Source organism: Cervus canadensis, chromosome 29, assembly GCF_019320065.1.
Source record: "Cervus canadensis isolate Bull #8, Minnesota chromosome 29, ASM1932006v1, whole genome shotgun sequence".
Classification (NCBI taxonomy): domain Eukaryota; kingdom Metazoa; phylum Chordata; class Mammalia; order Artiodactyla; family Cervidae; genus Cervus; species Cervus canadensis.
Window position 1 is genome coordinate 39,749,204 of NC_057414.1, and position 21,238 is coordinate 39,770,441.

At 53.3% G+C, this 21,238-nt stretch overlaps 1 protein-coding gene across 1 annotated transcript; it reads left to right on the forward strand.

Moving 5' to 3' along the window:
• The first annotated feature begins 5,827 nt into the window (after positions 1-5,827).
• Positions 5,828-20,062, forward strand: NAA40 (N-alpha-acetyltransferase 40, NatD catalytic subunit). Its single transcript, XM_043452229.1, has 8 exons — positions 5,828-6,059; positions 12,115-12,210; positions 13,206-13,258; positions 16,167-16,262; positions 16,336-16,494; positions 16,609-16,692; positions 17,258-17,335; positions 17,588-20,062. Exons 1-8 carry the CDS (start codon positions 6,054-6,056, stop codon positions 17,727-17,729), a joined length of 714 nt encoding a protein of 237 aa, XP_043308164.1. The 5' UTR covers positions 5,828-6,053; the 3' UTR covers positions 17,730-20,062.
• The last annotated feature ends 1,176 nt before the right edge of the window (positions 20,063-21,238 follow it).

The window sequence follows — 21,238 nt, forward strand, 5'->3', positions numbered from 1 at the left end:
AGAAGAGTGTTTCAAGGAGAGGGGGTGAAGGATACACCGGATGTTGCCTGGACATCCAGAAAGATAAGGACTGAGACATGTCGCTTGGAGATAGCAGGGCTGCTGGAAAATGTCCCCCGGGAGAGGCTTCCGTGGGGTGGCGGGAACAGAAACCAGGCTGTAACCGGGAGTGTGAGCAGTGTAAGGAGTGGAGACGTAGAGACAGGGAAGGCGAAGGGTTTTGGGTGGAGGGAGGCAGACAGCAGGAGAGCAGGGCTGAGGAGGGCTGGGGGAGGGACCCTGAGGGGAGAGGCTCAGCTCTCAGGTGGCAGGGAGGGGAGGGCGGAGCACCTTCAGATTCTTTTCTGGTCTTTTTTTTCTTTTTGGGAAGTGGGGGATTCTCCTTAACATGGTAAATAAATGGGGGGGAAAATGGAAACAGTGATAGACTTTATTTTCTTGGGCTCCAAAATCACTGTGGATGGAGAATGCAGCCACAAAATTAAAAGACGCTTGCTCCTTGGAAGAAAAGCTATGACAAACCTAGACAGTGTTATTAAAAGCAGAGACATCGCTTTGCCAACAAAGGTCCATACAGTCAAACTGATGGTTTTCCCAGGAGTCATGTAGGGATGGGAAAGTTGGACCATAAAGAAACTGAGTGCTGAAAAATTGATGCTTTCAAACTGTGGTATTGGAGAAAACTCTTGAGAGTCCCTTGGACAGCAAGGAGATCAAACCAGTCCTTCCTAAAGCAAATCCACCCTGAATATTCATTGGAAGGACTGATGCTGAAGCTGAAGCTCCAATACTTTAGCCACCTGATGCCAAGAGTTGACTCATGGGAAAGACCTTGATGCTGGGGAAGATTAAGGGCAAGGGGAGAAGCGGGTGACAGAGGATGAGATGGTTGGATGACACCATCACCTCAGTAGACATGATTTTGAGTAAACTCTGGGAGTTAGTGAAGGACAGGGAAGCCTGGCGTGCTGCAGTCCAGAGTTGCAAAGAGCTGGATATGACTTAGCGACTGAACAACTCCTCGACCAGCTGATCACCAGGTACAAAGTCTGTCCATCCGTCTCCCACTAGGCTGTGGGGGGCTGTGACGGCCGCCCCCTGGGCAGGGCTGTCTTCCAAGGCTGTTCCCCAGCACAGAAGACTGTAGTCTAGGGCAGCCCCCAAGCCTCCACTAAGCACCTAAGCGGATGAATAGTTGGGGGCAGTTGAGGGCTGTGAAGTGAGGAGGGCAAGTGGCTGTCTTGGGAGGAAGGGGAGTCCAGGAAGGAGGTGGGAGGGGTGCAGGGCCTGAGACACAGCGTGTCCATCCTGAGAGGTCAGAGAGGGTGGAGGAGGTGGCCCAGGCTCTCCGGTGAGAGCTGGAGGGCGTGCCTAATGAGGCAGCTTAGGCAACAGCCTGGTCCCTTGGGGCAGAGGTTTGGCAGCGAAAGGCAGGAGGGTGGCAGGGGTGGGAGGGTGGGAGAGATAGACTTTTGTGCCTGGGGAGGAGATTCCTCTCTTGCCCCAGACCATGCCAGGTGCCTTGCAACCTCTCATCTTGTTTAATCTCATTAATTCTCACCAGTGCCCTGGAAGATGACTGCTGTTGGTGGTCTCACTTTATAAATAAGGAAACTGGAGTCACTGTACCTGTCAACTACCAGTTGGCATTTACCAAGAGCATTGCCAATGACTGAAGGACAAAGGCATTTGCCATCAACCTCTACAGAGATTCCCTGTAGCTCAAATGGTAAGGAATCTGCTTGTGATGCAGGAGACCAGGGTTCAAACCTGGGTTGGGAAGTTCCTCTGGAGAAGGGAATGGCAATCCACTCCAGTATTCTTGCCTGGAGAATTCCATGGACAGAAAAGCCTGGCGGGCTACAATCCATGCGGTTACAACTAACACACACATCTATGGAAATTGAACCCTGTGCTGCTATAGCTGGTGACCTTCAACAACCCCTGAGGGAGTCCAGGGTGGAGTGAGGCACTCCGTGCTCCAGGGAGTCTGGTGGGACAGGCCTTTAGATAGTTGGGATGTTTTTAGGAACAGATTTTATGATCTCAATCCTTGCAGTCTCCTCATATTTAGAGAAGCACTAAATCCTTTCATGGTGACATAAGATCCTCATGAATAACAAAAAATCTTTTGTAAAATGAGTGCTTCACGGTATTGACTCCCCCTTCACCCTCACTGCCACTTTGGAGCAGTCTCTCAGAGCCATCTGAGATGCTGCCTCCAGGGCTACCATCCTCATTTTGACCCAAATAAAACTTAACTCACAACTCTCAAGTTGGACAGCTTTACTTCCCTGGTGTCTCAGATGGTAAAGCATCTGCCTACAATGTGGGAGAGCCAGGTTCAATGCCTGGGTTGGGAAGATCCTCTGGAGAAGGAAATGAGCACCCACTCCAGTACTCTTGCCTGGAAAATCTCATGGACGGAGGAGCGTGGTAGGCTACATCCATGGGGTCACAAAGAGTCGGACATGACTGAGCGACTTCACTTTCTTTCTTTTCTTTCTAAAGTCACAAAGGATGGAAGTAGCAGAGAGGATGTTTAAACCCAGGTCAGTCTGATTCCAAAGCAGGCTCTGTCCACCACCCAGGGAGACCAAGGAAGCTCTGAGCAGGAGAGAGCCTAAAATTGGGGGCAGCCCCCAGGGAGAAGGACACTGCTGTGGGGCACGAATAGGGCACTGGGCCATCTCAGGCCTCCTGAGGGCCTAGGTGGTGTCACTTCCTCAAGGGACTACTGGGCTCACCTCCCAGGCCTGGGTTGGTGTCCAGCAATCTCTGGCAGCCGGGGGGCAGATGGACACTAGAGTGCGGAGTGGCCAAAGAGACAGGGCATGGGGTATCACGGTGGTGGGGTTCCCTGAAACAGCTGACCATGAAGTTCAATGTGGGTGAGGAGGCAGGAGAAACCAAAATAGGCTGGGGGGTTGCACTCCACCCTTCCTCCCTCTGTGAATCCTCTTGCCCCACCCCTCACACGTCCTTGGCTGGCAAATACTGTTTTCTCCCCTGGAAACCTCCCTACCTCCTCCTCCTTCAAGGGCAAGTTCAGAAGCCCCCTCTATCTACCTCGACCACCTCTCCTCCCTCTCTCAGTTCCCTCTCTGGTCCCTAGGGTACTAGAAACCAGATTTTCTGACCCAGGAATGGGATGCAGGCCCAAGATTTATTCACTCTAGTTTACTGCCATTGCCTCTATGGTCTCACCCAGTCTCATCCAGCTTTAAATACCATTCGTACCTGAAATTGATATCTCCAGGCTGGACCTCTCCCCTGAGTTCCAGCCTCTGATTCCTTCACACCTTCATGTGAATGTCAAAAAAGACATCTTAAACCTGAGTGGCCAAAACGGAAGTCCTGGTCTTCCCCTTCCTCACCCACCTTTCTCCTTTCAAAGTTGTCCACCTCTCAGTCAAAGGCACTCCATTTTTCCAGTAGCACAAGCTAAAAACCTTGAAGATGTCTTGGTTCTTCTCTTTCCCCATATCCAGCCCATCGGGAAGTCCTTGGGTCTTCCTTTAACATACGTCCATGTCTTGAACCCTTCTCCTACCTTCGCTGCCATGCAGCTGGGGCAAGCACCATCGCTCTTGCATGGATTACAGCAGTGGCCCCTGCACTGCCCTGCTGTTGACCTTGCCCCACATCCTTCTCAACCCAGCAACCAGGCGGTCCTGTGAGCACATAACCCAGGCCTTCTACTCCTTCCAGACTCTCTAATAGCTCGCTCTAGTTCCAGTCAAAGTGTTTTAAAATCTACAAGTCTGGGCTTCCCTAGTAGCTCAGTAGTCAAGAATCTATCTGCCTGCCAATGCAGGAGACACAGGTTTGATCCCTGATCCGGGAAGCTCCCACATGCTTCAGAGAATGAAACCCATGCACCACAACTATCAAGCCTATGCCCTAGAGCTGGGGAACCACAACTACTGAAGCCTGTGTGCCTAGACCCCATGCTCTGCAACAAGACAAGCCACTGCAGTGAGAAGCCCGAGCACCGCAACTGGAGAGCAGCCCCTGCTTGCCACAACTAGAGGAAAGCCGGAAAATAAAAAAGACTCAGCAGAGCCCAAAATAAAGAAATAAATAAAATTATATTAAAAAAATAACAAACCTACAAGCCCTAAAGGATCCTCCTCTAACTTATCTGATTTTCACTTCCCACACTTCTCCCGCTGGCCCACTTTGCTCCAGCCCGTTGTGCTGTGTGTAGTTAGTTCCTCAAACATTCCAATCATGCTCCTGCTGGGGAGTTTTGGACTACCAGCACCCCCAGCCTGGAATGCCCTTCCCCTAGACAGCCGCTGGACTTTCTGCCTCCCCTTCCTCAGATCTTGGCTCAAATGTCACTTCTTGTTTGCCTTCTCCGAACGTTTTAGTTAAAACTATAAATCTGGGGACTTCCCTGCTGGTCCACTGGCTAAGACTCCATGCTCCCAATGCAGGGGGCCCAGGTTCCACCCCTGGTTATCGAACTTGACCCCACATACCTCCACTAAGAGTTCACATGCTGCAACTAAAGATCTTGCAAGTCAGAACTAAAGATCCCATGTACCACAACTAAGACCTGGTGCAGGCAAATAAATAAATATTAAACAAAATAAAAACAAATTATGACTTTCTGCACCTGTCTTCCCTGTTTCATTTTCCTGCATATAACATATATCATCCAACATGATATGTATTTTACTGGTTCATTCATTTAGTTTATTATCTGCCTCTTCCTTCTAGAACACAAGTTCTATGAGGGCAGTGCCTTTTCTGTTGTTTTCTTTGTTGCCTGCAACAGTGCCTAGCACACGATGGGCACTCAACAAACGCTGCTTGAGTGGTTGTTTGGGGGCCACCCCTGTGCTGTGCTGAGGGAAGGACAAGGAGTAAAACCTAACAAAGCCTATGAGGCTTGTCTTGGGTGGCGGTTTTCTGATTTTCCTAAGTAGGACCCTATCTGGGGAGCTCCTAGAAGCGAATATTCTGGCTCCACCCCTGGAGATTCTGGGGTAGGCCCCAGGGCTGCACAGTGCACAGGTTCCCCAGGTGATGGTGATACAGGTCAAGTGGGGGTCACACTGGTCTGCTGGGATAGACTGAAATGAAGGATGTCCAGGACGCAGGATGTCTCAATTTCACATCACCTTCCACTCCCCATTAAACATGCCTGCCTCCCCTCTGAAGTGTAAGTTCTGGACTGGGACGGCCTGTTGTTCCTTTCTGGGCTCCCTGGGCTCTGCATAGTGTTGGTATGGTGCTGTGCAGTGCTCAGTCCTGTCCGACCCTTTGCGACCCCATGGACTGTAGCCCACCAGACTTCTCTCTCCATGGGGATTCTCCAGGCAGCAATACTGGAGAGAGTAGCCATGCCCTGCTCAGCTATGGTCCTAGTCAGTGTTTGAGAGAGCGAACGAATGGAGGATGAATGAAAAGTTAGAAGACAGCTATACAGATGAATTAAAAAGAAAAAAGTTAGATGGATGAATGACTCTGGTTAGAAAAGGGATTTCAAGAGTTCACGATCTAGACAGTGGGAAATGTTCCAAACACCTCTCCTATGCCCGAGGGTTGTAGGAGGAGCAGGTATTTCGGAGGTCGTGACGCGTTTGGTCGGCTGGGAAGGTGGCTGCTCCGCGGATGACCAGGTTAAGGAGGAGGAGACGCAGAGGCCAGCGCAGGGGAGGCGCTGCCACCCACCGGGTTGCCCAGCCGCGCGCTTCCCCGCGGGCTGTGAGGCCGTTGCCATGGCTACAGACACAGCCTGGGGGGGGGGGCGGGCCCGGGCTTACGTCATTCCTAGCGCGACGCTTGCTCCGCGCCTCCCGCCTCTTTCTGGTTTGCGAGACCCTCGGCCCGCCTCCCAGGCTCTCCACCTGCGCGCCTTTCCCCGCCCGTCCCTTCGCGGGGCTCTGCGCCGGCGCGGTTCCCGCCAGGGCGCGCTGGGGAGCCCGCGAGGCGCACGCGCAGTGCGGGGCCCGCCGCCGCTCCAGTGTCGCCGCTACCGCCGCCTCCCAGCCGGCAAGTGTGGGAAGGAGGAGCTGAGCGCCACCGCCGCCGTTGTCGCCATGGGGGTGAGTGAGGCAGGGAGAGGAGACGCCAGGGCTGGGAGGGCTCCCCGCTCCCCTTGCCACCCCCCCTGCGCCCCCATTGTTCCTTGAACCCCCTCTCACGTGACCCTGACCCCCTCCGGCCTCACGTGACCCCCCTCCCAGCCCCCACATGACTCGACTACCTCAGTCGAAGTGCCCCCACGCCCGGCCCAGCCCTGGGAATCTCCAGGGGAGCCCCCTCTCCGGGCCCCACCCCCTCCGGTGCCCCCCGCCTCTCGCGTCGCGCCCGCCTCTGCCTTCCTCTAGGATCTGTTATCTTCTTGGCACCCACCCCACCCCCCTGCATCCCCGAGCAGTCCCTGGGTATCCCCCCCGCCTCCGGGGGTCACCCATCACCCGGCTGTCACTAGCTTCGTGGCTTCCCATATCCTAGGCCTGTGCTGGCTTGGAGGGAACCGAGGGCCAGAGGAAACGAGGCACCCAGCCAAGGTCACAGACCCTGACTCAGGGCTCTCGAATCCCCGGCCGCTGCGCTTCCCGCTACTCGGCGAAGCTGCCTTCCCCAGTCTCTTTCGAACCTCTCCACCAGGTTCCTCTTGCTCCAAAACATTCTCTTCCTTATCGACAGAGGCTTGCCTTCAGGGGCCTCCCAGATGCACCCAAGTGGGTCTTATTAGTTGGGTTGCTAGTGGTATTCACACCGCAGGTGGTTTTGCATGGGGAAGCTGTGCAGAAGGTGAGCAGGGGGCGCTGGAAGGGCGCTGGTGATGAACCCAGCCCCGGATGGATAGTGACCACCTGTTCTGCAGAAGGCAGTCTAGAGGTGCTTTTTATGCCTTTCCGGGGCATGTGCTGATAGAAGGTTGGGCAGAAGTTACTGGCATGTTTCTGTGAGTTCACCTTCCTAAGTCCTAGTTAGAGCAGCACCCGTCACTCTCCTGAACAAGTAACTGGCCCTCCCTGGCACCACGTATCTTAGTTTTTACGCGAAATTTCCACCACCTTTTAGGGAGTCCTCACTTTGGAGCCAGAGAAACTCCAGTTCCAGCCTGATCTTCCCTGACTGGTGGCATGATGTTGTGCCAGTGAGCTGGCCTTTGTGGATTTGAATTTCCTCATGGATGTGATGAGGATGATAGCTCCCCTTTGAGACAGATATGAGGATTAAATGAAATGTAAATAGTCACATGGGTGTCTCTTAAATAGTGGCTGTTATTTTCCCCTGTATTCTCAGCCTTCAGTTTTCTAAAATAGAATTGTGCTATTTTTAACTCATTAGATTTGTCCCTACTGTTATTAACCTAGATTTTTATCCTCTCCACTCAAATAGTTATTGACTGAATGAATCAACTTGTTAGACAGAAATGGTTGTCTTACCCACGTCAGAGCACTTTATGTAATCCATGTCAAAACCTATTCATCGTGTTTCAGCAAGGACTTTTGGACACTGTGTGCTTCGTGTGTAGAAAATCAAGTCTAGAGGCCTTAGGCATATTTAACCTAGATTTTAGTGAAAGGTCCCAGGCCCCAGCTCTTCTGTTGAAATGGAATAAAATCTTCTGTCCCTGGTATTACTTAGTGAATCTGCCCAGCATCAGCCATTCCACACTGAGCAGAAAGCAAGAAGCATAACATGCCATTCTGATTCAACACTTCCTCATTGGTTGAGTTGAAACAGCAGGCCTCAGAGACCCTGAGATCCTTGCTGCTTCCTCTAGGGCCCCAATCTTATTACTCATACGTTACAGATGTGTTTCTCACAACAGCCCCCACCTGGTTGGTCTCTTCTGGCCTGAAGCTCATTACAAAAGAGAGATTTGAATTTCCCTCCCTGAAGCAGAGCCAGAACCCTCTCATTATCCTCATTCTTTGTGGGTGGGGGGCTGTGGACTCCCCACCTCATGTCGGAAGGGTCAGGGTTCCTGGTCATCACCCTCCAGCACAGCGCCTTGCTCCGTATGACGGTCTGGCCACTGGCTGAGGGAGAGGGTGGCCTCAGGTGGAGCACCGTTCTCTTCAGAGTTCTCTCCCCTTGATGCCACACAGGTGTTGTCTCAGGAATTAGAATGTAGAGCTCTGTCTCGGGCTTCCCTGGTAGTTCAGCTGGTAAAGAATCCACCTGCCATGCAGGAGACCCTGGTTCGATTCCTGGGTTGGGAAGATCCCCTGGAGAAGGGAACGGCTACCCACTCCAGTATTCTGGCCTGGAGAATTCCATGGACTGTATAGTCTGTGGGGTCGCAAAGAGTCAGACACGACTGAGCGACTTTCACTAACTCTCTTTGCCAGAAATGGTTTTTTCCTGGATTCCTTGTGGGATGGAAGCATTGATGCTGAAAACCTAAAGGGTCCCAAATCTTTTTTCTGAAAGGTGCCTCCTGCTCCCATGGGGGTGTTTTTTAATTTCACTCTGTGACCCCTCATGGTCATAGAATTACCATTATGACTAGCAGTCATAGAGATGCCACTTTGAGGGGCTTACTGGTGGGCCAGTGGTTAGGACTCTGTGTTCTCACTGCTGGGGGTACAGGTTCAATCCCTGTCAGGGAATTAAGATCCCACAAACTGCAAGGTGTGGCCAAAAAGAGAGAGAGATACTACTTTAATAGAAATAGCAAGGGGAGGAGTTTGACAGCTGCATGTGAAAACAACTCTTCCATCACAGTTACAGCAAGCTTCATATACGTTTAATTGATGAACAGAGCATGGACTTTGGGGTTCAGACCTGGATTTGAATCTTGGAGGATTTATTCAGCAGGTGTTTATGGCTACTAGGTACTTGTGAACAGAAATCCTTACAATAAAGAATTTTTGTATCTGGTATATTGTATCATTTTTTTTCTTCTCGCAACAGCCCTGTGAGGTAGAGGCATTGTTAGCCCTGTTTTATGGATAAACTCTGGGAGTTGGTGAGGGACAGGGAGGCCTGGCGTGCTCTAGTCTGTGGGGTTGCAGAGTCGGACACAACTGAGCAACTGAACTGATTGATAAGGAAACTGAGGTTCAGAGGAACTGAGTGACTTGTTGGAAAGAGAGTAAATAACTTGCCCAAAGTCACACAGCTATTAAGTGGGAGAGCTGAGAGTCAAATCTGGGTCTCTTGACTCAAAATCCCACACTCTTTATTATGTAAAGCTCCCTTGGGAAAGACAAGGAGCTTTACTCTTCACTGCGCTTATTTCCCATTTTAATTAGGAGACTTTCCCTGTGTCCCCGCAGGATAGTCTTACCTCCCCAAGGCAGGACAAAGCTAATTGGAACAGTAGGAGACCACTTTTCCTTGCGAGTGCTCGGTTCGGGGGAGAGCTTCAGCCTGTCTGGCGGCCGTAGCCTGTTTCATACCTGGAGTGCAGGCAGCGAAGTGCTTAAGGGGCACTTTCTTTACCCCCAGTCTCGGACCACAGCGGCCCGAAGCTCCAAGAGCTGCCTGGCTTACCTGTTCCCCTACGTGAATGAGCCCATAAATCTGGAGACCCGGACCTGGCCCTCCTGCTGCTGGTGCTTAGGAATTGCTTACTTCTAGTGCTTAAGAATGAGACGCTATGGAGGGAACCTAGATTTCATTGCCTTCCGGGTTCTGGACGTCACATGTGCAGCACCTCCGATCCTTCAGCTCTGTATCACGCTGAGAGAGAGCTAGAGTGCAGGGTGAAGGCAGGGAGCTGGCCTCGATGGTGAAGGTGTGTTGACCTCTGACCTAGCCTTGTGGCTATTCTGTTAGGCCGGCAGTCGCGTCCCCGTTTTCCTGGAGGTGGAGTTCCTTTCCTGGAGGCAGAGTTCCTTTCTCAGGCACCTGGCCTGTTTGATGCCAAAACACATGTTCTTTCTGCCCCATTGCACAGCCCTGGTGATCTTCCATCTCAGGCTTCCCTGTTCTTTATCCCTACTTCAGTGTGGGTGTGGGGTCTGGGGTGGTACTGTGTGGGCATGTCACGTCAGCTGCTACCGTACCAGAAGGGTAATGAGGAATGAATCACCCAGCAGCTGCCTTGGGGACTCCCGAGGTCTCATCTTGACCTTAGTTGAACAGAGCTAAGAAGGTATTGGCCGCAAGTGTAGGCTCTCCAAGTGGGAGACAGCGTGGCTGGGGCGACAGATGCTGAATCTGCAGCCCAGTCCCTGGGATTTAGTCTCCCCTTTGCCATTTGCTCTCTGTGGAACTCTGAACAAGTCACGACATCCCTTTGAGCCTCAGCTTCTTCTTGTGAAAGTGTTCTGCAAGATGAGTGTATTTCTCAGTGTTGTCTTGAAACTCAGATTCCCAGAGGAGAAAAAAAATGGATGCTCTAAAACCTCTTTGTGGTCGAGAGGGGCTAGTTGTGCCCCCAGATCCCAGTGTCACGAAGACAGTCTGCTCTCTTGTTTGTTCCTTCCTCCAGGAAGGTAAGAAAGGGGCTCCAGCCGGCTTTCCTGCAGTGCCCAGCCTGCAGCTGGTACACGGCTGGTGCTGGGCGAGTCTGTACCTGGAAGAGCCACTTCTGTGAGCTCCTGGTATCAGAACTCTTGCCTGCTGCTTGCTTGTGCAGAAGTTAAGCACTGTCATTCCTGGAGGAACCGAGGGTAGAGTTTATCCAGCAGCTGGGTTTTTCAGCTCAACCTTTCCTGGGCTGTGTCCCAGCTACGGTGGAATTGGAAGTAGCAAAACGTCTCACTGGTGAGGTCAGGAAGTGAGGGGTGGGGTCAGACGAGGCCATGTGGCTGGTGGAAAGCAGAGCCGTCTTCCCAGGGCCTTGGGGTGATTCAGGACTCAGACTGGGTGGGCAGGCACCCCCGGGTGCCTGTGCTGCTCTGCCCCTCCTTGGGAGGGAGACCAGGAAGTGTTTATTGAACACAGGCCACAGTAAACCTCACAGGCTTAATACTTTAAAGGAGGTATAAAGGGCCATGCTCATCAGTTGAGGGAAGGAGGCTCCAAGAATGGCTGTGGCTTGTCCTAAGACCCGAAGGGAGTACAGGGCAGAAAGAGACTTTGGACAAGGTCTGTTGAGCTTTGGGCTCTTTTCCCCATGTTCCCAGTTTGTTTGTTTGATCATTCTTTGGCAGTGGTGGGTCGTCGTTGCTGCGCGCAGGCTCTTTCTAGTGGCGGGGAGCGGGGCCACCTCTTCATCACGGTGTCTGGGCTTCTCGTGGTGGCGGCTTCTCTTGTGGGCTCCATGGCTCGTGGGATCCTCCTGGAGCAGGACTGGAACCCCCCTTCCCTGCACTGGCAGGCGACTCCCAACCACTGGACCCCTAGGGAAGCCTCCCAGTTTTTACACAGGGTGAGAGGGGAGGGTCCAAACCTGGTGTGACCCTCCAGACCAGACGTGCTCCACTTGGAGTTACAGGGGGTTCGCGGTTTGCTTCTCTGTGTGAGGACAGCCTCCCTTTGCTCCTCCCCTGCAGCTTGGCTCTGCTGACCACGTGTCAGTGTGGCCTCTGTCCCCAGGTGAACTCCTTGGGGCCCTTCACTCTGCCCTCGTCACTGGGTGCTAAGTACGCCTGCCACTCACGGGCTTGGGCTGAGCAGCTGTTTTTGGGAGCAGCTCCGTCTCCTTAAGCAGGAGTGCCCCGGGCCTCGCTTAGAAAGGGCCCCACCTCCCCAGGAGGCTGTCCCCAGAGCAGATCGTCGTTTCTTGAAGCCTGAAGACACTGAAAAGGCTTTGAATAAATTTATACTTAAGAGCAGCTATCAGCAGCTGCTTCAGATGCCATCGCCTTCCTGAAAGCTGCCCTGAATGTGTCTAAAATTACTTGTTCCTGCCTTAGGAGGGAATGAACAGATGAATATTTATTAGGCAGCGCTGAGGTGCGGGGCTCTGCTTCAGTCCTCACAGTGACCCCCTGGTCCCGAGGCCAGTCCTCTTCCCGGTAGGGAAGCGGAGAAGTCTAGTGATGCTCCCATGGTCTCATGACTGGGAAACGCTCAGGTCTTTCCTGCGTGACCAGGTGACCGTGCGTGTGGCAGCCAGACCTGAAGTTCCTGCTGCTGAGACCAGGCACACGAATCGGGGACCGGCCCTTGGGGTCCCCAGAGGGACCTTCTGTCTTTCGTTGGTCACCGCCTTCCAGCCCACTCTGCTTTTCCCTCTTGCAGAGGAAGTCGAGCAAGGCAAAGGAGAAGAAACAGAAGCGGCTGGAGGAGCGAGCAGCCATGGATGCTGTCTGTGCCAAAGTGGACGCCGCCAACAGGGTAACTCTCCCCTGTTTCCCAGTCCCTTCCTCCTGGAACCGCAGCTTGGTTTTTAATTTGACTTCTTTTGGCGCCACCCTGTGGCAGAACAGAGTTACTACGCATCCACACCTCTACTGCCTTCTTGCTGCGGTGGGGTTGGGGTGAGGCTTTGGACCAGCCTGGCTGGGAGCCTGGGAGAGTTGTGAGGAGGACCAGGGATGGGCCCAGGCGTGCAGGGAGGTGTGGAGTCAAGAGAAAGTGGCTGCTGCTTTTTGTGGGTCTGTTTCCTTACCATTGGAAAAGCGTCTGGAAAAGTTTTTATTAGGGTTTTGCATCTTGGGGAGGAAGCCTCCCTAGTAAAATGTGGTATAGTTTTCTCATTCTTGCCTTCAGACATCTATTGCCTGCCTGTGAGGTGCCGCAGGTTGTGCTATGCACTGGGGTTGCAGCAGCCTGGTTTTAGGGGCCACAGTCAGGGGAGGAGTAGCCATGATTCTGAGCACTCGGTGGGCCTGACTGGGAGCGGCTCAGCTTTCCCATGAGCCAGGAGAGATTTGGGTCACCCTTCCTGCCGCAGTTCACGTTCCAGGTTTTGTTATTCTTTTAGTCCACTCAGTAAGCAGTCATACTTTCGAGGATGTGGCCCAGGGACATGATTTTCCATTTTGGATTTTGACCAGGGAAGGTTAGTTGAGGACGTCATAGAAGGACACGGGTGGATCAGGGGCCCTCTCTTCTCTCTTGGGTCAGGTGGGCACTGAGCAGGTTTTATGCTCAGAGGCCAGTGTTTAGTATTAGGCAGTAAAGTTTCTTCTTCCCGTGTCAAACAAAGCTACAACTTTGTTGGGCCTTCTTCCTACACGTGACTTCAGAGCTAAGACAGATGGCGTGTCTGTGTAAGGGCTGCTCTTGGGCTGGGGAGCTGTGCCTCCACGTGGGTCCACACAGGGTGGAGCCGGTGACGGCCAAGCCCACATTTGTGCTACATACTCCTCTTTTCTTTCCTTCCACAGCTTGGAGACCCACTGGAGGCTTTCCCCGTGTTCAAGAAATACGATCGGAATGGGTGAGTGTTCAGCATTCCTACCTGTCCTGTCCTTGCTCTTTAGGAATTCACCTTTCCAGAGTAGGCTTCCTCAGACTTCTTTTTTCTTTGTTAATGAAAAAGCAGAAACAATGGCTAGTATCCTGCTGATACAAACCCCTCCATTAGGGTAACAGAGGGATCTGCGGATGAGCAAAGGTGGCCTGATCTCAGACTGACGTCTGTGTGGGGCTTGCTGTGCTCCCCGGCCGAGAACCACAGAGCGGAAACAAAGCTGAGAAATCATCTGGGCTGATTCCCTCATTTTAGGCAGAGAACCAAGACTCTGATGAGCTAAATGAGAGTCTGAGCTTCTGGAATTTCTCCCTGCCAGCTGAGGGGACGTTTCATTCTCAGTCCAGCACTCTTTCCCTGAGTATATAGTATAATGGGTAAAAGCCACTTAGGGCTTTGTGACCCTGGACAAATTACTTACCTTCTCTGTGTCTAAATTTTCGAAATAAGTACTTTCCCCACAGAGTCATCAGAAGGATTGGATGAAGTGTTAGTGCCTGGAACATTCTAAAGGCTAGATCCGTGTGAGTTGTTATTACTACTATTCTCTTTACTAATCCAGTTCACTGCCAATTCTGGATTAAAGCCCCACTCCCCTTTTTGTTTCTTTGGTTTATAAAATAGGTACCAGAGATGCTGTTGGCTCAGGGAAAAACCAGGGCTATGATTTTACAGAATCACCATGGGTTTGAATCATAATGATGCTTCTTATTAACCGTATTTGGTTAAGTCGACATACTCTTCAAGCCTTATTTTTTATCGGTTAAATGGAGTGATGATGCCAAACTTGCAAGGTTGTTTTACGGAGCATAGAGACTATATCCAGCACTGGAAGTAGGAGCTGGTGTCAGTATTTTAATGAATGAGATAAGACAAATGTAAATGCATGAATTATGATGGAGAGACTCCAGTAGGTAATACTACATTTGCCTTGCATGGCTGTGTCTGAGTTTCATAGTATCACGTTAATGTATTCTTCCTGTCTGTGATCAGATGCGTTACAACTCTTCTCGAAGCTGCATCATCATTCAGATTCCAGGAAGTCCTTTGACATAGTTTGGCTATGACAAACCTAGACAGTGCATTAAAAAGCAGAGAGTCAAAGGTCCATATAGTCAAAGCTATGGTTTTTTCCAGTAGTCACGTACAAATGTGAGAGTTGGACCATAAAGAAGGCTGAGCACCAAAGGATTGATGCTTTCGAATTATGGTGCTGGAGAAGACTCAAGAGTCCCTTGGACAGCAAAGAGATCAAACCACTCAATCCTAAAGGAGATTCACCCTGAATATTCATTGGAAGGACTGATGCTGAAGGTGAAACTCCAGTACTTAGGCCACCTGATGCTAAGAGCTGACTCATTGGAAAAGACCTTGATGCTGGGAAATATTGAAGGCAGGAGGAAAGGGGGGCAATGGAGATGAGATGGTTAGATAGCATCACTGACTCAGTGGATATAAATTTGAGCAAACTCTGGGAGATAGTGAAGGACAGAGGAACCTGGAGTGCTGCAGTCGTGAGGTTGCCAAGAATCAGACACGACTTAGCGACTGAACAAGAACAACAGAGATTCCTTACTGTGATCTCAGTGTTCCCGCCCCACGTTCTCACGACTTCCAGAGACATGGGCCAGCTCTGAAGCAGGCGTTGCCAGTTGACTCTGGGCTCATTTGGTGCTTGGAATTGTGTGTGATTTGTGTGGCTAAGACTGTACTTTCTTTTTTTTCTTTTTTTTTTTAAGACTGTACTTTCATGTACTTAAAGAAGTTAGTTGAGTGGAGAATCTATGCTCTCCAACCAGCCTTCAGAAAATGTATAGCTAAGACAGGTGCAGTGCTGTGTTGGGTCATTTCTGACCACTGCATGGTCAGTAGTACAAAGAAAGAAGACTCTTCAGAGCCAGGAGTCCTGTACTCACATGGCCAAACACACATGTAGCTTATATAACGGGCTAGTCAGCAGAGGTGACGGTGGCTTCCAGGGGTGATGTCCTCCGAGGAGTCGAGTCAGTCCTTTCAGAATGTGGCGCTTCCTGGAGAATGTGATTTCACAGTTTGCCAAAGAGTTTAACTGTAATTTACTTAAGTCATTTAGAAGTAAATAGCAGATCGAGGGACTCCCTTGGCAGTCTGGTGGTTGGGACTCGGAACTTTCACTGCTGTGGCCCGTGTTCAGGCCCTGGTCAGGGAACTAGGGTCCTGCAAGCTGCATGGCATGGCCAAAAACAAATAGATTGATACCTTAATGCCTCTTTCATTAGTTTAGAGAAACAGAGCTTGGGGTGAACCTGAACCCTGATCCATTCTGTTTGATCAGCTGAGAGCACCCCTGTGTCCTCAGAGGAGGCAGCAGGCAGGACTCCTCAGGGGGATGGGGGCTACCGTCTTCCTGAAGGGCCTGAGGTCATCCTGCCACTTTCGCGGGTGAGGTTGGGAGATAAGAACAAAGGGCTCCCATGGGCGCCCAGTGAGGACTGGATTCAGAAATGAAAGCAACAGGAAAAATGCCTCAGGGCAGGAACTAAGGGAACAGAGAAGACTCAGGTGTTTATAACAAAGTACAGAAGAGCGGGCAGAGAAAGCAAAGAGGTAGCCGAGAGGGGCTGGAGTTGACACAGTGCTGAGTCTGATAAGGACGGTGCAGGGGGGTGGCAGGAAGTGGGGCTTGTGGTCAGGATGGTGGTAGGCTGGTGATGACAGTCGTTAATCTCAGCCTGAATGGCTTCGTTCCTTCACAGGCACCTTCTGCAGTCACATCCGGGCTCAGCTTTTCCCTGTAGATTAACTGAGACCAGGAGCGCCTCGTCGTCAGGCTGTCCGGGCAGCGGGCGGTGCTGGGCCTGGCACTGGCTCCAGACGCCTCCTTTTCCTCTTCCAGGTTGAACGTCTCCATTGAATGTAAGCGAGTGTCCGGCCTGGAGCCGGCCACTGTGGACTGGGCCTTCGACCTGACCAAGACCAACATGCAGACCATGTACGCTCACCTGGGTGGGAGGGGGCTGCCTGTGCTCTGCGGAGTCCCTGTCCTGACTGCCGCTGTCTCCCAGGTACGAGCAGAGCGAGTGGGGCTGGAAGGACCGAGAGAAGCGCGAGGAGATGACGGATGACCGAGCCTGGTACCTCATCGCTTGGGAAAACCGATCCGTGCCCGTCGCCTTCTCTCACTTCCGGTTTGACGTGGAGTGCGGGGATGAAGTCCTGTACTGGTAGGGGCCATGGCGCAGGGGTGGGCACCGGGGAGGAGGCAGAGGCCACGTGCGTGTCTGGGCCTGAGCCAGGCCTCACGGCCCCTGCAGGCTCACTCTGCTTTCCTCCCCCAGCTACGAGGTGCAGTTGGAGAGCAAGGTGCGGCGGAAAGGCCTGGGGAAGTTCCTCATACAGATTCTGCAGCTCATGGCCAACAGGTAGGGAGGGTGTGTGTGTGAGTGTGTGAGTTCCTCATACAGATTCTGCAGCTCATGGCCAACAGGTGGGGGGTGTGTGTGTATGTGCGCGTGCCACTCTTGGGAGGAGCTGCCTCTGCCGTACGCCTGGGAGAGGGGCGGTGGGGACAAGGCTCACAGGAGTGTTCTGGAAGAAGAGTTATCTAGAACCTCCCTGCCCTGCCATGACTCCACATTTGGTGCAGTGGGCTGAGGGCAGCAAGCACCCCTGAGTGCCTGTTCTGTGCATCTCCACTGGGACGCAGAGAAGATGCAGAGGAGAAGTCAGTCAGGCGGGGAGCAGCCTCGTGTCCAAGGGCGGCACCACCCGAGATGGCAGAGCGGGGCTCAGGAGCATTCCCAGCAGCAGGCGGGAGACGGCAGAGTGGGGCTCAGGAGCACTCCCGGCAGGAAACGGGAGACGGCAGAGCAGGGCTCAGGAGCACTCCCGGCAGCAGGCAGGAGACAGCAGACGGAGGCACAAGAGAGCACGTGTGATTTAGCACCTCTTTCTCCTTCTGGAAGGTTCTCTCTGCTTCCTTCTCAGCACACAGATGAAGAAAGTTATGTTAACGGTATTTAAGCACAATCATGGCGCCTACCAGTTCTTCAGAGAAGCGCTGCAGTAAGGAGCTGGGCCCGGGGAGGGGGGGTACCCCCTGGGCGGCGGCAGCTGCTGGCCCATGTCTTTTTCCCTATCCTGGCCCACCTTGTCCTAATACTGAGCTCCTGGGCCTGAGGTCCAGAGGGCTGGGGCTGGGGGAGATGGTGTGGGCACGCCTCTGGCCTGGTCCCCTGCCCTGCTCCTGAGCCCTGACTCCTGGGGTGGAAGGCATCCGCCGTCCCAAGCCGACCCTTTCCTCCTGCCTGCCTGCAGATTTGAAATCGATGACTCTTCCCCAAGCATGTCCGGCTGCTGTGGGGAGGACTGCTCCTATGAGATCCTGAGCCGGAGGACCAAGTTTGGGGACAGCCAGCATTCCCATTCGGGCGGGCACTGTGGCGGCTGCTGCCACTGAGTCCCAAGCCGGAACGCACTCTCCAAGGCCTGTCCTCTCCCCGGTCTCCCGCCGCTCTCCAGGCGGCCTCCTCAGCCCCCACCCCGGGGAGGGGTGGTCTGTCTGCCCCTCCTGCTTTCCCCTGGAAGGGCAGGCTGCCGGGAGGGGCAGCAAGGGGCCGGGCACTCGGCGCGTCCTTGCACAGTGGCTCCCTTCTCACGCGGCCCTCGGCCCTGAGCGTGGGGCTCCGCTTCCTCCCTGCCGCCGGGTTCCTGACAAGCCCCCTCCCCGCCACACACAGCTGGACGAGTGGAGCGTTTGTTCCCAGCTTCGTGAACATCCTGGAGCCCTGGGTCAGGCTCTGGCTGGTTCCCAAAGAGGAATGGACTCGGCGTAGGCTTTTGTGCCGAGAGGCTTCAGAGTGACTCCCCCTGTTCGGTGGAGGGGCTGCTCGATGGAGACCCTTGGAAGGTCTTTTATGTCACAACTTGGGGAAGCAAGGGCGCTCTTCCTGGCTGTGCCTTTGTGGATTCGCAGTTAGAGTGGAGTTGTCCCGGGGACCAGCTGGCTCCGGGAGCCTGTGGTTGTCAGCGAGGTGCTAAGGGGCCAGGAAGTAGAGTCGGGGGCCTGTGTGGGGACCATGGCTTCTCTGGCTTCTGACCGGGCTGCATCCCGAGCTTGGCCCCGTGATCCCAAGGCGGTGACCCGAGGTTTTTGTTCATAGGAAAGAGCTGGAGCCTGGCCTGCTCGTCTCCATCCCCTCTCGCTGCCTCCCTCTGCCTCTCGCCTGCCCCCCACCCCGTTCTGACTCTCAAGGGGGAAATAACATCAGGGAGCCCCTCGTCTTCCCCCTTATGGCCCCTCGTTCCTGCCATATTTAATGCTGTTTCCTCTCATATCTTGGTGCTGTTAGCTCTCTGAGGGTGGGTCTCCTTCCCCACCGCCACCCCCGCCCCCGCCCCCAGCCTTCGGAGAGCCCCCAGCCAGCAGCAGGCCTCCTGCCTGCATCCCCCAGCCTGGCCCCTGCTCCCTCAGCACGGGACGCGGCCCCACAGCTGCCCTCCCTGGTGGCAGGTGGGCGGGGGAGCCCCTTCCTCTCCTCTCGTGGGGTGGACAGGGCACAAGGTCAGAGCTCAGGCTACCCCTCATCCCCAGACCTTACTCTCCTTCCAGGGAAGAGAATGACCAAATCCTTATCCAGGAAAAAGCACCTGCCGCCTCCCCTGGGACAACTGGAGCTCTGCCTTCCAGAGCATCCCAAAGGTCCTGCCTGCGGAGTGTTGATCCCAGGAGGTTGGTCAGTGCTTCTGACCTCAGTTAACTCACCCCAGTCCCTGCCCTGGCCCAGGCCGCCTGTGCTGGCCTGTCTCCCCGAGGCTGCTCTGGCTTCTCCCCCAGGCTCCCACGTGTGCGGGGCTGGGGCACACAGCCTCCCTGCTGAGCACTCTGCGATGCTCTTGACTGCCCAGCGGTGGACGTGGCACTCCCTTGGAGAGGGCCGCACACCTTCACACTGGAGCAAACCCACCTTTGGCCCACTCAGCTGGCTCCCAGGAGATTTTACCCAAAGGGGAGGGTTTTCATTGCTAGGAGGACATTAGAGGCTTCCTTCTAAGACTCATGGAACAAAGGAAGCATATTTAGGAAGAGCTTTTCCTTTGATCCCTGCTGTCTGTCAAAGGACACAGAATGATAAATATTCATCATTTTAGATCATGGATTTCTGATAACCTCCCACTCACAGGGCCCCAGAGGGACCCCAGTGTAAATCCCACATAAAGGGAGTGAAGTGTCCATGATTCTTTCCCTTCACTGGATACCTGGCACTGAGCCCCATTGGTCAATGGACACTTGGTGTGGGCCCTGCTTGTCCAGTCGCCTCTGCCACCACCCAGAGGCTGCTGGGGATGGGGGGTGGTCAGGTTGGGCAGGGAGGTCACCCTGTTGCCATTGAGCCTGTTCAGTTCTCAACCATCAGTCGCCATTTCGCCAAGCTCTTGGTTTTAAGAAACAGCAGGTCTTGTACCAGGCTTTTTGGTTGGTTGGTTTGGGGCATGTTAAAAAATAATTAATTTGAGATTTGTTTTTTAGTTGGTTTCCACTCTGTTTCAGGTTATTTGCATTGATGTCAGATGTGTACATGACATGTGTGTGGTTCTTTTTAACCCTTCCTGTTTTTTTGTTTTTTTTTTTTTTTAGAAGAAACTTTGGAGATAATACGCCTTCTTGAGATATATATATATATATATTTTTTTTCTTTAGCAACTTGTTATCACTGGAATCAAAGGGAAAAGTGATCTCTTTGTGTTGGTTGTGTTTGTGTGTCACAAATAAAAGACACTTTGTTCAGCTGCTGGGACGGCTTCCTGGTGCCGGGGTGCCAAGGCTTTGGGCTCAGACCATCCAGCGTTGGATCTAAACCCCCGGGGCACATAGCTGTGATGGCCCCACACCTCTTCCTATGAAGGAAGCCTCAGGCGGGGAAAACCTCAGGGCGTTTAAGGCAAGGAGCCAGACATGGAAACTGAGACCAGCGAATGCATATGTTTGTGCCACTTCTCAGAAGCCCAGGTCAGAGGTCAGAGGTCTTCTCCTGAAGGGTGCCTGCTTTGCTCGTTGGAGAGTCCCAGGCCAAGTGTTGGTGACATTTAATATCTGCAGGCAAACATAAATTCCAGAACATTTGTGTGGGAGTTGAATAGAAGAGCGTGTCGGTGTTTCTCTGACTTCACTGGGGTACTCAGAATATTCTTCATCTCTTGAAAAGATTCTGGCCCCCTCTTCACTTAGGAAAGACAGAGGCCCAAAGGAAGGGTAACTCACGTCAGGCCTGACCGGCCAGGAGAGTTACGAGCTGGGGGAGGCTCAGGCCTCTTGAGTGTGCCAGACGGAGCCATGCGGCTTCTCCCAGGTGGACTCCCGCCGGAGCGCGGCCCAGGGCACAGGGGCAGAAAGTGGGCCGGGATCCAGGGCTCAGTACTTCCCGCGGACGCTGAGGGCCAGCCCCTCATGTTGCTGCCGGTGGTCACCTCTGCCTGAAGGTGGAGAGGGCGGCCAGGGTGGAGCCCTGAGCCCCCAGAGTCTTTGCGCTCTGGCGGGACAGTGATCTGAGGAAAGGGGCAGAGTCAACAGATGTCTTGTAGCTGCCACATGTTGTGGCCTCAGCCCCGTGGGTTGGGGGCACAGCTGGGAACGGTGAGTGCAGCTCCTTTACCCTGGAGACATGAAGGAAGGCACCCCAGCCCTTGGGGAAGGAGACTATTTTAAATGCTGGAGCATCATTTGACAGTCTTCTCATGAGAGGGAATTCCGCTTCCACCACCCCACCCCCCACCCCCAAGTTCTTTGTTCCTTGAAAGTGAAAGTCGCTCAAGAGTCCATGGAATTCTCCAGGCCTGGATACTGGAGTGGGTAGCCTTTCACTTCTCCAGGGGATCTTGCCAACCCAGGGATCGAACTGAGGGCTCCTGTGTTGCAGATGGATTTTTTACCAGCTGAGCCACAAGGGAAACCCTTGTTCCTTGAAGGCT

Coding starts and splice junctions, on each gene's coding strand:
- NAA40 (XM_043452229.1), top strand. Junction 16,495..16,608: donor GGGGATGAAGTCCTGTACTG/GTAGGGGCCATG, acceptor TTCCTCCCCCAG/CTACGAGGTGCAGTTGGAGA. Junction 16,693..17,257: donor CTGCAGCTCATGGCCAACAG/GTAGGGAGGGTG, acceptor CTTCCTTCTCAG/CACACAGATGAAGAAAGTTA.